The 17,119-nt window shown below is 40.3% G+C and overlaps 1 protein-coding gene across 1 annotated transcript in view; it reads right to left on the bottom strand.

Moving 5' to 3' along the window:
- Positions 1 to 4,969: 4,969 nt before the first annotated feature.
- Positions 4,970 to 17,119, bottom strand: part of nlk2 (nemo-like kinase, type 2) — a 50,239-nt gene continuing 38,089 nt past the window's right edge. The window contains exons 6-11 of the mRNA XM_026193491.1: positions 13,370 to 13,579; positions 13,018 to 13,119; positions 8,360 to 8,446; positions 7,198 to 7,396; positions 6,442 to 6,535; positions 4,970 to 5,297 (exon numbers count right to left, since the gene is read on the bottom strand). Coding sequence (XP_026049276.1) covers positions 5,243 to 5,297; positions 6,442 to 6,535; positions 7,198 to 7,396; positions 8,360 to 8,446; positions 13,018 to 13,119; positions 13,370 to 13,579 — 747 coding nt within the window. The 3' untranslated portion in view covers positions 4,970 to 5,242. The remainder of the gene's footprint in view (positions 5,298 to 6,441; positions 6,536 to 7,197; positions 7,397 to 8,359; positions 8,447 to 13,017; positions 13,120 to 13,369; positions 13,580 to 17,119) is intronic.

Here is a 17,119-nt window from a genome sequence, read left to right as displayed (position 1 = left end):
CAACATTGCAGACATAGAGGACAGTTACAAGTACCTGGGGATCCCGCAGGCAAATGGGAACCATGAAGAGGCCGCTAGAAAGGCTGCAACCACCAAGTACCTGCAGAGGGTCAGGCAAGTCCTGAGGAGTCAGCTGAATGGTAAGAACAAGATCCGGGCCATCAACACATACGCCCTGCCCGTGATCAGGTACCCTGCTGGGGTAATAGGCTGGCCAAAGGAGGAGATAGAAGCCACTGACATAAAGACAAGAAAGCTCCTGACCATGCATGGAGGGTTTCACCCCAAGTCCAGCACCCTGAGGCTGTACGCTAAGCGGAAGGAAGGGGGCCGGGGACTGGTGAGTGTCAGCACCACAGTCCAGGATGAGACAAGGAACATCCAAGAATACATTGGGAAGATGGCCCCAACTGACCGAGTGCTCAGTGAATACCTCAGGCAGCAGAAACCCAAGAAAGAGGAGGGAGACGAGGAACCATCATGGAAGGACAGGCCCCTGCACGGTATGTACCACCGGCAGATAGAGGAGGTGGCTGATATCCAGAAATCCTACCAGTGGCTGGACAAAGCTGGACTGAAAGACAGCACAGAGGCACTAATCATGGCAGCACAAGAACAAGCTCTGAGTACAAGATCCATAGAGGCTGGGGTCTATCACACCAGGCAAGACCCCAGGTGCAGGCTGTGTAAAGATGCCCCAGAGACAATCCAGCACATAACAGCAGGGTGCAAGATGCTAGCAGGCAAGGCATACATGGAACGCCATAACCAAGTGGCCGGCATAGTGTACAGGAACATCTGTGCCGAGTATAACCTAGAAGTCCCGAGGTCAAAATGGGAGATGCCCCCAAGGGTGGTGGAGAATGACCGAGCTAAGATCCTGTGGGACTTCCAGATACAGACGGACAAAATGGTGGTGGCTAACCAACCGGACATAGTGGTGGTAGACAAACAGAAGAAGACGGCCGTAGTGATCGATGTAGCGGTTCCGAATGACAGCAATATCAGGAAGAAGGAACACGAGAAGCTGGAGAAATACCAAGGGCTCAGAGAAGAGCTCGAGAGGATGTGGAGGGTGAAGGTAACGGTGGTCCCCGTGGTAATCGGAGCACTAGGTGCGGTGACTCCCAAGCTAGGCGAGTGGCTCCAGCAGATCCCGGGAATAACATCGGAGATCTCTGTCCAGAAGAGCGCAGTCCTGGGAACAGCTAAGATACTGCGCAGGACCCTCAAGCTCCCAGGCCTCTGGTAGAGGACCCGAGCTTGAAGGATAAACCGCCCGCAGGGGCGTGCTGGGTGTTTTTTTTTTTTTTTTTATATATATATATATATGTGTATATATATGTGTATATATATATATATATATATATGTATATATATGTGTGTATATATATATATATATATATATGTATATATATGTGTATATATATATATATATATATGTATATATATGTGTATATATATATATATATATATATATATATATATATATATATATATATATATATATATATATGCCATTTCTGACATGAAGTCTCTGAAATGTATTTTGCATTTTGTTATTGTATTGTCACCAGACCTTGTCATATTGCAGTCTTGCTGCAGACAACAGCCTATTGATGACAATGACAATTTCTTGCCTGCAAAAACTTTTTAAAAAGTGTCAATGTGTTTGTTAACTGTTAAAGTTAATTACATGACAGTATTTACCCTCTGCTCTTTTCTTCCTGCTGGCGATGTAAGGATGTTAAAAGGTAGGATAAAAAATGTGGCTCACATGGCTTTGGTTAGATTAACTTACAGTCTCACTTGTGAGACTTGTGAGCTTGCTGATGTCCCAACAGAAAAGCTATACTTTTAATGTGCTCATGGAAAATAATGAATAGCCAAGTCCACTTAAATAGGACCCAGACTATGAAGAACCATAAACACTCGGACTTGCATCAGCTCTGTTTCAGTGCAGCAAGTGTACAGTACACAGCAAGTCCAGCAAAGGTTACAGAGAACAATGGAAACCTGATATATTTCAGCTCAGTGCAAGCTTCTAGGTTATTTTTAATAAGAAATAATTCTCTTCAGACTCTTTTGGGAAAAAAAAAATAGCTCACCTTGACTGAGAATGTCCAAGAGGGGAACTTTAGGAGGCACATATGTAGATAAAACACATTCCTTCATTATACAACAGTTTTTCAGTCAGTCTGATGGGACTATATGTGATGACTGAACTCGTTATAAGTAGTATAACTGATATGGTCAAACGAGGGGGTAGAAATATTACTGTAGAATTGTTTGTTCTTTTTATCATTACAGTCACTCGTATGCATCAGAGGAGTTTATTTTATTGTCTAGTCTAGAAGCAGGGTTTTAGGCTAATTCATTCTTAAAGTTATTTCCTATTCATTAAAAAGCTTGTCTTCATGAAGCATGCAAGTGAGCATTCACCAGCGCCACCAAAATGATCTCTTCATATATATTTTCAACTGCAAATTCCATTTCATTTTGCACAGAAATTAAATAGAACTGAACACTTTACCCAAGTTCATGTTACCAATCAGAAATGGTGTGTTGCTGATCTTCTCAGTAGGATGTCTGACTCTTTCCATGATAAGTGGAAAAGGTTTACAAATTCAGACAGGCTTATTGTCATTACCTTCTTTAGGCCTCATGTACAAACATTTGTGTTCATTCATCTGTAAAATGATGCGCAAAATATGAAATATGACCACTAACTATTTAAGTTAACTTATTTGCTATTTTGGAAATGTGACAATCATGGTGTATGGTGACAATGCAGACTCAAGGTCTACATTGTCTTACATTTGGCTAACAATCTATTTACACAGGGCGAAAGACTAGTTTACAACCAGTAATAAAGGAAAAGGTGTTCCCTGACTGATCGTGAGTTGTAGGAGGTTGACAGCAGTCCCTGGGAAAATGATCACTGAAGGCCCAGTCACACTAGCTGAAAGACCTGTTGGTGACCCCCCTGCTAAGGAAAAATGTGTATTCCCCAAAAACTTAACGATTGCTTTGGTCACTATGATGATATTGTATATTTTTTGAATGGATGTGACCGACTTATAGAAACACTTTCCACCTACTGTCTGCACTGCAGTGAAACCAGAAAAGTGCGACACAAACTGGAAAAGGAGGCTGTTTGTCTTCAAAGTAAAAGGTTTGCCTATTTAAACACAACTATTACTGTGAAGCTGTGAAGGTAGTAGTTTTAGCTTAGGAGGTAGAGTAGGTTATCTATTACTCGAAAGGTTGGTGGTTCTTTTACTGACTGCTCAAGCCTGCATGCCAAGGTATCCTTGGGCAAGATACTAAATCCCAAGCTGCTACCGATGATAAATGGTAAATGGACTGGTTCTTATATAGCGCTTTTCTACTTTTCTGAGCACTCAAAGCGCCGATACCGATGTATTCACTGGATGAATAAGTGTGACTGTTAGACTGTCATGTAGACAAAACATAGAAAAAAATACTTGTGACTGCCAGTGCCACCTGCCAGCCTCCTATTAGATACCTGTGGTAACAATTTCAAAATCCTATGTTGCCTTATTCAAAATCCCAAGTTATCGCATTTACAAGATTTTCAAAAAAACTGAGAGCCTAACTTTTAATATCAGCACCTATCAATTTTAAACTTCCCATGTCACCTCATTCTCGAGTTGTCGCATTCACAAACTGGTGTGTCCACACCACCGGCCCGGCCAGTGGCGACAATAAACCATTTGCCTACTTGTAGATTTGTAGATTTGCTTCTCTATATAGTAGTAAGCAAGTATTTACAGACAAATATGAAAAACTACAGGCAACCACAGCAATATGGTTGCTAGCAAATAAAACAATCACTGGGAAGTTTTTGGTGCAGCATTTTCTTTTCTTTGTCATATTTAACCCAGCAGGAGCCATGAAACTCCAGAGACCACTGTCATCCAGTCACTAGCAACTGGCTGTTGTATCACATCTAATATGGCTGGCAACTCTCAGGCAGTGTGTGAATGAAAAACCTTAATATGTGAATGGAAAACTTGACATAAACATTATCAGTAATAATTACTTTCCTGTAAGCATTTTCCATTTTTCCATTTTAAACATTTCAATGAATTTTCTGTGAAAACTACAGATAGTTTCAAAATCCACTGTAGCAATTTAATTTAACTGAAACTTACTAAAAGGGAGGAAACTTTTGTATCTTTCTTAGACAACAGACATCCCATGGTGTATGTTTTGTAAGCAAATGACAAAAGGTGAACTAATTCCACATAGAAGGACGCTATGAGAAGATGATGAGTAATTAATCAGGAAACATTTGGTCTAAATTGGCTGTGTGACAAGCTATCACAATTTTGATGTGCTGGAACAAGTAAAACAAAAAAACTTTCACAGCATAAATAGATGGATCATATAGTTGCCTGTATTTAAATCCAAATCTCTCCATGTTTGGTTGTTCCCTGTGTTTTCAATAGAACTATTTAGAATATGTTGGTCTTAGGTTTTGATTTTATTTTTTTTATCAGACGTTAAATAGGCAAAATTGTTCAAAATCAATTAGCACCCCTTCTGTCAAAAGAATGAATAAATGAAAACTGTCAAATATGCAGTGGGGCCACAAGGCGACATTTTTTTAATACAAATGATTAAAAATAAATAAAACAATAATGCTACAGAGAGCAAATTTGTAAAAATTCTAAAATATGGGAAATTTTCAGTAGCCCATAATAATAATGTTGCAGTTGATTGTCAGAATAAAAAGTGTGGTTGGAAATAATGCAGAAATGACAGAAATGACGGGTGCAAAGTAGCCTAGTTTTCTAAATTAATGAGATGGTGATTGCAGAATTTGTAAAATATACATTTTATATATAATTTGTGCACAAACACTATATATATACACACACACACACACACACACACACACACACATAAATATATATATATATATATATATATATATATATATATATATATATATATATATATGATGTGTGTATGTTCTCAGTTTGTTTAGAAAAATTCTGTACAAAGCATTATACAGAGCTTTTCTGTCATTAATTTCCATAAAGCAATTATCAGTGGACCTTTCTTTGATTCCATTTTTCAGCATAAACCCAGCAGACCTGTGAGTCCTGCTCTCCAGTGAAATGCTACACAGATGATAGAAGACACTGAGACCCTTTCTTGTTCCCAGTTTAGCAGCTTGTCAGTCAGGAAAAATAACGACACAAAACAGTAGCTATTCCCACACCAGCGGAGATGGAGGCATTTCAGAGGGCTGAGCCACTGTGGAGCTGTTCAAAAAACAGGGCATTAAGTGAAAGGAGTTAATATTAGCAATATTTAGTTGAGAGTAAAACATTTGTTAGTTGGACACAAAGGTTTAATACCACCAACGTTAACTGCTAGAGTTAATGATAGTAGTGTACTACTTAGAGGAGCCACATGCATGCTAGTTCACAATGGCATGTTGCTGATCTTCTCAATAGGATGTCTGACTCTTTCCATGGTAAGTGGGGAAGGTTTACAAATTCAGACAGGCTTATCATCATTACTTTCTTTAGGCCTCATGTACAAACATTTGTGTTCATTCATCTGTAAAATGATGCGCAAAATATGGAATATGGCCACTAACCACGTGACATTAACTTATTTGCTGTTTTTTAAATGTGACAGTCATGGTGGCCTCACTGGAAATGGCTTATTACACCAGAAAAAGGTCTTTTACAGATTTTATGTGAGTGTGTGTGTATGTGTGTGTTCATCCAGGATTTTATGACATTGGCAGTGTGTTTGGGATCCTTGCCATACTAACAAAGAAGTCCTTGCCAATTAGGTGTTTCCAGATGGTAGTGTATGGTGGATCAAATGCTGATGGTACTTTTCTGTGGTCATAATTCAATTAAATTTGACAAGATCTCCAACAGCACAGGCTGATATGGAGCCCCAAACCATGACTAAGTCAGATTTCTGTAGACACTCACTGTATCTCTCTCCTGACATTCTCTGTGCATACTGATGACAATTTCAATTTCATTCACAAGACCTGTTATTCCTGATTTTAAGTCCAGTTCTTGTGTAATTTGGAATACTTTAGCCTTTTCTCCCTAAAATATCTCCTTGACTTGCATTTCTGTTGAAGATTAAGTGAACAACAGATGCATTTATCACGTCCTGTGTTGTTCCTGTATCATTCATCAAAATGCTCAGGTACAAGAACTGGCCTGAAAATGGGACAAAAAAGCAACCAATGTCCAGAGAAAACCTTTAGAAAGACCTTCAGCAAGTCTATAGGACTGTTGCTCAAGAAAAAAAAAGTCTGGCTCCCAGAAAGCAGGGTGGATCAAGACTTTGGCACAGTACAGTATCTGTAACTCATGTACACAATATTTAGTATTAGTGTGTGTTCATACTGCTAACAATTACAGAGTCTCCTACCTGATGAAGCTTTTGAAAGCAGCTGATTGAGGATTAATGCAGAGTGGTACTCTACTTCCCTTTTGCTGTTCCAAAATGAATTGATGGATAATTTCTGTAAGAGAAACACACAATCATCATTCATTATTAATGATCCTAATGTACAGCCATTGTGAAGTTTTTTTTAAATATATTTCCCATGCTTACATAAAGATCAGAATTATGTTTTCTTTTCTTTATTATCTTGCTGCAGTCTTGTTACCAATGTTACCACTCAGAAAAAAGAAAATCATTGCCTTAGCACTGGTATTGGAGTAGAAGAAATAAAACAGGATGCACAGAAGGCAAGGAGTTTCAACGTTTTATCCTGAAAGTCTAATATTTCAAGCTGTAGCAGCATGTCCCTCTTTATATTTGGGAATCTCTGAGCTCCTGCAATGATATCTCATCAAAATAGCAGTAAAGCAGCAAATTCAAGGTACACAACAAGCCCAAGGCTAGATTTGCACTATTGTAGAGTCTTTACAATACTGAGCACCTTGGTATTGCTGCGATTTGCTGCTATGCCAATAAAATTGAATTGATAATGATCTCCATTGTTAATATGACAGTTGGGTTAAAATGTTTGTAAGGAAGAAGCAGACTTTCAATTTTTAACCCAAGTGTCTGTCAGTCCTATTAACTTATTTTCATCTATCAAAGCCAGGGCTGCAGGGTTTATTTTTGTTGATGTTTATGCGCCTTGCAAATAGAAACAAAAAAAGCAAACAAATTTACCTTTGACTTGTCTTACAGAGCTCAGATTCTTCTCAAAGCCATCATCAAACTTGGTGTTAGTGATGGGCTCAAAGTCACTGGTGTACACGCGACCCGAGGATGTGGTATAGCAGCATTTGCACATGCACGTGTGGTAGCGAAGTCGACCCTCGTCTAGATAAGGATGAGCCAGGGCATCTTTGGCTGAAATCCTCTTTGACTGGAGACCAGATACAAAAGTTAAATGTGTTAAATTTTAAACTGTTACTCTTCAAATACAGGCAAGAAACAATAAATAAAGGACTGGTGTGAAAATCACTGAATGGCCCTTTTAGAAAAGGCACAGATTAAACTGTCACATCCCTACTGGACTGTGAGAACACTAATACTACCTCTAATAGACTGACATGACCATATCATTATCTGAAAGCAGACTGTGTGTAGCCACAGTAACCTGGTTTCACCAGTGTCAAGGATGGGTTTGATGAAACTGGACAATGATAGAAATTACAGGATCAATGATGTCATGAACTCATTAAGGATGCTCCTGCCTTGAGAGCTCAAGTAACTGAAGTGGGCTTTCATTATTATGGTAAATGGTAAAAATGGTAAATGGCCTGTATTTATATAGCGCTTTACTAGTCCCTAAGGACCCCAAAGCGCTTTACATATCCAGTCATCCACCCATTCACACACTGGTGATGGCAAGCTACATTGCAGCCACAGCCACCCTGGGGCGCACTGACAGAGGCGAGGCTGCCGGACACTGGCGCCACCGGGCCCTCTGACCAAGGTGTCTTGCCCAAGGACCCAACAACCGAGACTTTCCAAGCCGGGGCTCGAACCGGCAACCTTCCGATTACAAGGCGAACGCCCAACTCTTGAGCCACGATCGCCCCACATTATGGTTCAAACTATGTTTATTATTCCCATGTTATTGCTTCTGTTCATCTGGCCATAGCGTTTTCAGTGAGAGAAACGTTTTGTCACTCATCCAAGTGACTTCTTCAGTCTACCAGACAGCAGATTTTCCCCAACCTGCAAGTTGAATCAACTTTTTGGGATTTCCTTACCTGAGTAATTGAGTATACATTAAGACATATGTGTATTATTGTACACAAGCTACTTAGTGAAAGGGATTCATTTACAAAACATAATGTAAATCTATATCAGAATGCCTCACCGGATCAAACACCAGCATCCTGCAGAGAAGGTGCACTGCTTCGTGGGTTGCTTGGCTGGACAGTGTGTACAGAACAGGAAGGGATGGCTGTAAACCAAACATCACACCATTTAGAATGTTGCCCTCTCTTTCAGCTTCTGGCACATCTTACATTCATATGTTTCTTACAAGTACAAGAGGAAGAAGTGAACAACAAGCCAACAGTACAATTTTAGATTTAACAGCAATGTTACAAATATATTTTCCAGTTTATCATCTATAGCAGGGGTCGGCAACCCTAGGCACGCGTGCCACAGTTGGCATGCGAAGGGTTAACTGATGGCACGGCCATAGCTGGACTGGCCATTGGGCATACCAGGCATTTGCTCAGTGGCCCGATTATTATTATTTTTTTTGTAACGGTATAAACAATGAAAGGTGTTGGATTGGCCAGAAGCTGGCCGGTGTGTGAAAATAACTCAGTTGTTTGGTGGTGGCATCACGGAGCTTCCACAGATTCGGTAAAATTAACAAGTGGTGGAGGCCAGCAGGTGGATGAGGGAGATCGGCGGCAGGACGAGGAGAGACCCGAGGCGGCCGCCGAGGAGAGACCTGCAGTCTATCTGGGTCAGATATAAACCAAGTTTAGGTTTAGTTTATTTTCGTTGTGCTGACTTTTTACAGTCAGTTACAATAACTCGTACTGCGTACTAGCTAGCATGAGTTTCTATACAGCTGGGTGGGTGCTATGTTACTGATAATGAACTTTATTTAATTCATAAGGTTAGTTAGTAGAGTTGCCAACCGTCCCGTAAAAAGACGGAATCCTCCCGCATTCAGAGAAATTATTACGCGTTTGGTGTTGAGCTGAGAGGGGACACAGTTTGTCCCGGACTTCAGCTAGAATGAAAAAGACACAAAGGTGGAGTTATTTTGTCTTTGCTGCACATCTGCCTCTTCTTCTCTCATTCTCTCCCCTCTCTCTCCTGTTGCTACTTCAATCATGAAACTGATCAATGATCAGCTTTTCTCTCTTGTTTGTTTATCGCCCACTTTGCACCAGAAAGAGGAAACCGCCGGATGTCGCACTAAACAACAGCAGCACGTTTAAGCTTGATCAGCTGTTGTTAGAATTTATTTAATATTAATTTCAGTATCAGCTGGTTTTTTGTCCCAGTCCAGCCCTGAGCTCTACACGCAGTGAATTAATCTGAGAAGTTGCATCAAAAAATAAATGGCCGTGCCAGCGGTGCACATTGCCAGCGGTGCACATTGCCGGCAATGTGCACCACTGGCGCGAGAATCCCCCGCCGCCCTCTCCTCCCTGTGCCGCAAGCAGCAGGCGCACCTCGCAAACGGAGGGCGCCCTTACTCCCAGCAAATGGGCGATAGAAAACCGATCGGTGCCTACGCCATTCCCGATATGCACTGGCATGATGTCGGGGCAGCATGAGTACGAGTAATTATTATTATTATTTTTTTTTTCCGATGCCGTGATACTGCCCTGGGCAACCGCCCGTGTCGCCCGTGTCGCCCGTATCAAAAACCGCTACTGCTTCTGTAGCCCCATCCAATACTCTCTGGTATGCACCTAGTTGGTCAAGAGTTCATTCTACAGCAAGATAATGACCCAAAACACAAGTCCAGGCTATGTCAGAGCTACCTCAGAAAAAAAGAACAGGATGGTAAGTGCTACATCCACCTTGTAGAAACATTTGTATCATTAACTAAACCTGGAGTTCACAATAAAATTATTTCCAGATTAAAAACAGCATCCTGTGGTATAAAAATGACAGGACTGCTTCTGTTAAAGTGAAGTGGGAAAAAGTAGGCAATCTGACAATTACGGAGGAGTGTTGGGACCACATATGTAAAACTGCCTGTTTCTATTTAAAAACATATTAATAACCTATTAAAGCAAACTTAAACTGGCACTTTAAAGTGATCCACACTCACTATTGCCCTAATTAACTTAATTTCATCTAAATTTTCATCATAATGCATAAAAATATTCTGTGTACTTTTTTTTCTTGTTTTTCATTTTTACTGCCATGGAAACAGAGTGAATGCCAGTAGGAGGCAGATTGCTACCTACTGGGAGTCTGCACTTTCAATGTTATCCCTTGATAAAGGCAAAGAAGTGAGGCATTGCCTGCTAACTTTAGCCACCATTTCCCTGCTTTTTGGGTTCTCTCGTAGATCTGTATGTCCTCGTAGATATGCTTGCATAAACCAATGGATTATAACATCCATCTATCCAACCATCCATCCATTTTCTTCTGCTTATCCAGGGCCGGGTCATGGCGGCAGTAGCCCAAGCAGAGAAGCCCAGACCTCCCTCTCCCCAGCCACCTCTTCCAGCTTGTCCAGGGGAACACCAAGTCATTCCCAGGCCAGCCAAGAGATATAATCTCTCCAGCGTGTCCTGGGTCTGCCCCGGGGCCTCCTCCTGGTGGGACATCCCTGGAAAACCTCACCCAAGAGCAATGTTCCCAAGGGCTGTTCGATATAACGATATATATCGGATGACGATATAAAAACATCTATCGTTTTTATTTTACGCTATCGTTTGTTTTGTGGTGTCGCAAAATAAACTGTTTACGGCAATATTTTTTCACCGTTTTGATGGTCACTGTAGTGGCTATATTCATTTCTTAAGTTCTCTCTTTCTCTTATATTTAATATAGCCACACTACGGACGGACAAGCGCCTGTTTTTATGCGTTGTCATTAGCAACAGCGATGGTAAAACCATTGCGTGTCCGCTTGTTTATTTTCCACATAAACCTTTCACAATAAAGCTCAAGATCCTGTTGAGACTTTTCAAAATAAACTGAATCACGTGAAAGAGCATGCAGAGTATTTACGGATGAGAAGCAAAAAAGAGCCATCAGGTGCTAAAAAATAGACCTTAGACTCAAATGTTAGAACAGGCTTTTCCCTGCAGCACGCCGTGTAATAAATACTCACAAAGAAAACGGCGGCCGTTACAACTTATGTCTAAAAATGTATAGTTTCATGCATCGGTTAAAACACTCGCTCCAGGTTTTTGATTGGTTGACATGGTACATTTTTCCACCAATAGGAAAGGGTGGGGTAAGTTACCATAGTTATAAGCAGTAGTACTGATTGTACTGATTAATAGTAGACACAATATAAGGAATAGTTATAGAAACCAAGGTTGCACGGAAGTAAGGTTGTCTTGAAATAAGCTGACCACTATTATTGCAAATATGGATAGGAACCTGAATGTGGTTAGTTACATATATATATGTTATGATATTTTAGATGATATTTATCGTATTCGCCCCAAAATTAGGCCGTTGAGAGGTGTGGTCTACTCAAAATACAGCTATCCACGCCCAGTGAATTTTGTAGTGATTTATTTCTAAGGATAGATACTAAATATTCCAATTCCAGTGAGTTCCAATATGCTTTTTTGGGCAGAAAAAGAAAAGGATGACTTCATTATTTAACTTTAGACAGAAATCATAATGGTGCCTTTTTTCCTTTTTGGGGGGGAATAGGACAGTCTGTATTTGTGAAATTTGCTGCAGGAGAAGCTGGATCCTTAGATGGTAAGAGATCAGTCAATAATGAAGGCAGTGCAGGACGGTGGTGTTGCCCTCACCACAACTGGACAAGCGAGATAACTAGTAGGATTTTGTACAGTTCCAGTTCATTTCAGACTTCCTAATGCTTGTTTTAATCAGTTATCATTACCATGGTATTAAATTCCTACTCATAACACAGAAACCGCCACAGGTATGTACTGGTAGTCACTAGTTTAAGTTTGTTTTAAAAGGTTATTAACATGGTTATTAATATGTTATTAAACAGGCAGGTTCGCATCGTGAAGCTATTTCCTGCTTATTACACAGAAACCTCCATAGTTGTTTCCAGGTAATAATCACATACTGTTTAAGTTAGCTTTAATAGGTTATTAATATGTTATTAAATAGAAACAGGCAGTTTTGCATTTTGCAGCTCTGTTTCCTGTTTATTAAACAGAAACTACTACAGGCAATTGAGTGGTAATAACTTATTAATTACCACATTATTACATTCTTGTTTCGGCCTTGTTACCCTGCTATTACCACTTCATTACAGAGCTGTGTTTCCACATTATTACCCCTTGTTTTTGGGCCCGTAGTATCCAATAAATAAATATCAGTGCATTACTTGGATATTAGGTGGTATTATTTGTTTGTTTGTTTGTTAATTTATTTCGAACATGTAAACAATATACAGGTACATTTAGTAAAGAAAATAAGAGAGATAAAAAAATACTATACAAAATTAAGTCAATACATTTCAATATTGCTTCTATTCTGATTCATTTACATTTCGAAAGGGAGCGGGAAGAAGTACACACTTATTTAATCCCATCCCATAACCCCAAATTAACACTGCATTGAGGAGTTCCAGACTAATAACAGGATAGCGTGTGGCTGTGAGTGCGCAGATTTGTGTGTTTATTGTGCACACATGAAATGGACCAACTTGTAATTGTGATTACAGGCTAGAAACCCTGTCCCTTTTGCAGTCAAGTCCATAGTGCTGTTTCTATGACAGGAGGAATTACAACAAAAAATAAAATTTAATTAACCTGATCTTTCAGTTTCATCTGTATTGTTTTGTCTTTTCACATAGAACAGATGCAAAAAAGCACTATTTGACCTGTTTGTGAGGTCCTCTGAGAATATGTGCACGAGCGCCTTCACATGCCGTCCTCATCGCCTCCATAGAAGGTGTCCCCAACAGGTCAGTGATTAAATCCAGCTACACAAAAGCACACACATCACAGTATAGTGAGACACAACAGTTTGTTGCATGACTGTTTTTCTTTTAAGGAGGAGGTTATTTAATCCTGGTGGTGACTGGTAATGATTCTGTTTTTAACATTTTAACACAAAAAAAGGGAAAAAAGAACACACTGTTACTTTTATGTATCAAAATCTTTCCAGACAAAAAATTTCTCATGCCTTGCAGATTATCTTTTGTCATCTTATTTAAATTAAGTAGCAACTACCTGCTGAATAGGACTTTGGGCTTGGAAGAGGATGCGTCGCCCTAGCAACTCAGCAAAGATGCAGCCTACAGACCAGATATCAATTGAGTTGGAGTAGTGGCGGCTCCCCATGAGGATTTCTGGAGCTCGGTAGTACTGTGTCACCACTTCCTGAGTCATGTGTCTTGATTCATCCGACTCCTCCACTCGGGCCAGGCCAAAATCACAGATCTGAAAGACAGCCATTCAGAGATTACTGCAGCTCTTTTTATCTTCTGATTTCTTTTTATTCATCTTTCTTCTGAAACCCATCAATCTTGCCAAGATTTCTTGTCTCCTCTCTGCCTCCCTCACCCACTGTGCTCCAGCATGTACAGTCATGGCCAAAAGATTTGAGAATAACACAAATAATGGTTTTCACAAAGTTTGCTGCTTCAGTTTTTATGAAGCAAAGTCCTTCTTTGCCACGAAAATGAACTTAATCGCCCAAAACCCATTTCAACTGCATTGCATCGCTGCCACAAAAGGACCTACTGAGATAATTTCAATAATCTTCTTGTTAACTCAAATAAAAAAGTTGATGAGCACAAGGCTGGAAATCATTATGATCATTATGTCATGCTGGTTGAGTTAGAACAGCTGACTGGATGTGTTAAAAGGAGGGTGATGCTTGAAATCATTGTCCTTCCTCTTAACCATGGTTACCTGCAAAGAAACGTGCAGCCATCATTATGTTACATAAAAAGGGCTCACATGCAAGGACGTTGTTGCTATTAAGATTGCACTTAAATCAGCAAGCTCACCAGTGCAGAGCTTGCTCAGGAATGGCAGCAGGCAGGTGTGAGTGCATCTGCACGCACAATGAGGTGAAGACCTTTGGAAGATGGCTTGGTGTCAAGAAGGGCAGTAAAGAAGCCACTTCTCTAAAAAAAACCAAAACAAAAAAAACCCCCATCAGGGACAGACTGATATTCTGCAAAAAATACAGCAAGTGGACTGCTGAGGACTGGGGTAAAGTCATTTTCTTTGACAAAGCCTCTTTCCAATTGTTTGGGGCATCAAGAAGAAGGATTGTCCGCAGAAGAAAAGGTGAGTGCTACCATCAGTCTTGTCTCATGCCAACAGTGAAGCACACATTCATCTGTGGGGCTGCTTCTCATCCAAGGGAGTGGGCTCACTCACAATTTTGCCAAAAAACACAGCCATGAATAAAGAATGGTACCAAAACATCCTCCAACAGCAACTTCTTCCAACCATCCAAGAACAATTTGGTGGAGAACAATGCCTTTTCCAGCCTGATGGAGCACAGTGCCATAAGGCCAAAGTGATAACTAAGTGGCTTGGAGAACAAAATATTGAAATGTTGGGTTCATGGCCAGGAAACTCCACAGACCTCAATCCAATTGAGAGCTTGTGGGGCAGGGATAGCTCAGTAGGTAAAGTGGTCACCCCATGATCGGAAGGTCGGCGGTTCGAATCCACTTAACGGCTACCCTGAGGTACCCCTGAGCAAGGTACCGTCCCTACACACTGCTCCCCGGGCGCCTGCTTAGTGGGCTGCCCACTGCTTCACTGAGTGAATGGGTCAAATGCAGAGAAAAACAAGTAATTTCCCCATGGGGATCAATAAAGTATCCATTATTATTATTATTATTATTGTGGTCAATCCTCAAGAGTCGGGTGGACAAACAAAAACCCACTTATTCTGACAAACTCCAAGCATTGATTATGAAAGAATGAGTTGGCATCAGTCAGGATTTGGCCCAGAAGTTGATTGATAGCATACAAAGGTGAATTGCAGAGGTCTGGAAAATAAGAGCTAACACTGCAAATATTGACTCTTTGTACGAACTTGATGTAATTGTCAATAAAAGCCTTTGAAACTTATGAAGTGTTTGTAATTATACTTAAGTACATCACAGATACAACTGACACAAAGATCTAAAAACACTGAAGCAGCAAACTTTGTGAAAACAAATATTTGTGTCATTCTCAAAACTTTTGGCCATGACTGTAGTAGAGTTTCACTGATGTTTTGTTTCTCATGCATAAACATATAATTTCATAGTCTATGTGTGTATATTAATGGTTAACTTTTCTTATTTGGTCCCAAATAAATAATGACAGAAGATTACTTTTGAGGTTTGAAATCATACTTTTTTCTACCCTGAAAAGCACATGCAGTTTCTTCAAATACTCTCAATTAACTTGTATCTTTGTAAACTGAATTGACAGTGAATAAACTCTAACATGTTAGAAACCCCTAACTAAGTTCCACTCTAAATAATTAACAATGACTGAGTGAAGATGGTGGACAGGACCTTTGCCATACACATTTTAATTCACTGGTAGCGATAGATGTGAGAAATGAAATAGAAACATGGAAACTTTGGAAAAAGTACACTAGGTTGAAGCCAGGAATAACACATCTCTTATTCGAAGAGATGTCTTCTGGCAAAGAAACGTGTATCTGGCAACTCAGTGCCAGGAACTGTAAACCAACAAAATTAGTAAGTGGGACAGAGAAAATCTAAACTTCCCAGTGCCAGAAAAGGGAACCCAAAAACGTTAAAAAAAAGAACTACAGAGAAAAAAGAGTCACTACCATTTGACGGACAGAGGAAAATGAAACTGGCATCTTGCTGCAAGTATAAATGGAGAAAAGAAGAGCTAATGAGGAAGAAAAGAAATGATGGTGCTGGCAACTTTTGCCTTTTGCAGTAAGGGCTGGAAAGGTTTTCACTGCTCACAAATCAAAGCCCTAATCTTTAACTTTTTAAACAACCTCTGGAGACTGCAATGACTTGCAGTGAGTTAGCATTCCTGAAAAGTGTTTTGATGCATGCTCAACCAACCAGGTAAGTAAATCCCAAAAGGTTGATTCTGTTCATCTGGACGTAGCATTTGGGAGAACGTTTCGTCACAAGTAACTTCTTCAGTCTCAGCTGACTGCAGTTTCCCCAAATTTATAGACAGTACCTTTGCACAATGACTGAAACTAGCCCACTGATGAGCAATGGGCTGTGAGGTCAGTTCCTTGATCATTAATTTGCAAATTGTCATGATGGGGATTGGCTGCAATTACAGCATTGTAAGATGGTGAAAGATGTACCCTTAGGCTCCCTCCTTGATTCAAAGATGGTCTTTCCTTTTTCATGTAAATGGCATCCTTGACTCCCCACTCAATCCAGCGTTCCTCCCTGTCCAGGATGTGTACATCCTCATCACTGAAAGAGTGTCCACTGGCCTGTAAGTGTAAATAGACTGCCGAGTCCTTGCCTGATGAGTTACTTCTTCTGTGTTGTGCCATCTGCTTCGCCAGAGGTTGTTTGGTTTCCCCGATATACATCATGGCAAACCTCCTGGCACTTCACAGCATACTCTATATTACTCTGTGTCAGGGGACCCGATTCTTGGGGTGGACCAATTTTTAGCGCAGCGTGTTTTGAGGTTTAAAAGCCATGGAGCTCAATGATCAGTGGTCTTTGATATGGGCTTTGATCAGTGGTTGTTGAACAATGGTCATGACAACTTGGATATTAATGATCAAGGAACTGACTTCACAGCCCATTGTTCATTTAGTGGGCTAGTTTCAATCACTGTGCAAATATACTGTTTATAAGATTGGGGAAACCTGTAGTCAGCTGAGACTTAAGAAGTCTCAGCTGACTACAGGTCAGTGACGAAACGTTTCTCCCACTGAAAATGCTACATCCAGATGAACAGAATCAACCTTTTAGGATTCCTAAAAAGTCACTTCAGGAAGAGTGA

The sequence above is a fragment of the Astatotilapia calliptera genome, chromosome 14, assembly GCF_900246225.1.
Source record: "Astatotilapia calliptera chromosome 14, fAstCal1.2, whole genome shotgun sequence".
In the NCBI taxonomy this organism is placed as follows: Eukaryota; Metazoa; Chordata; class Actinopteri; order Cichliformes; family Cichlidae; genus Astatotilapia; species Astatotilapia calliptera.
Note: the sequence above shows the minus strand (reverse complement) of the source record. Positions and strands in the feature narration are given on the sequence as shown.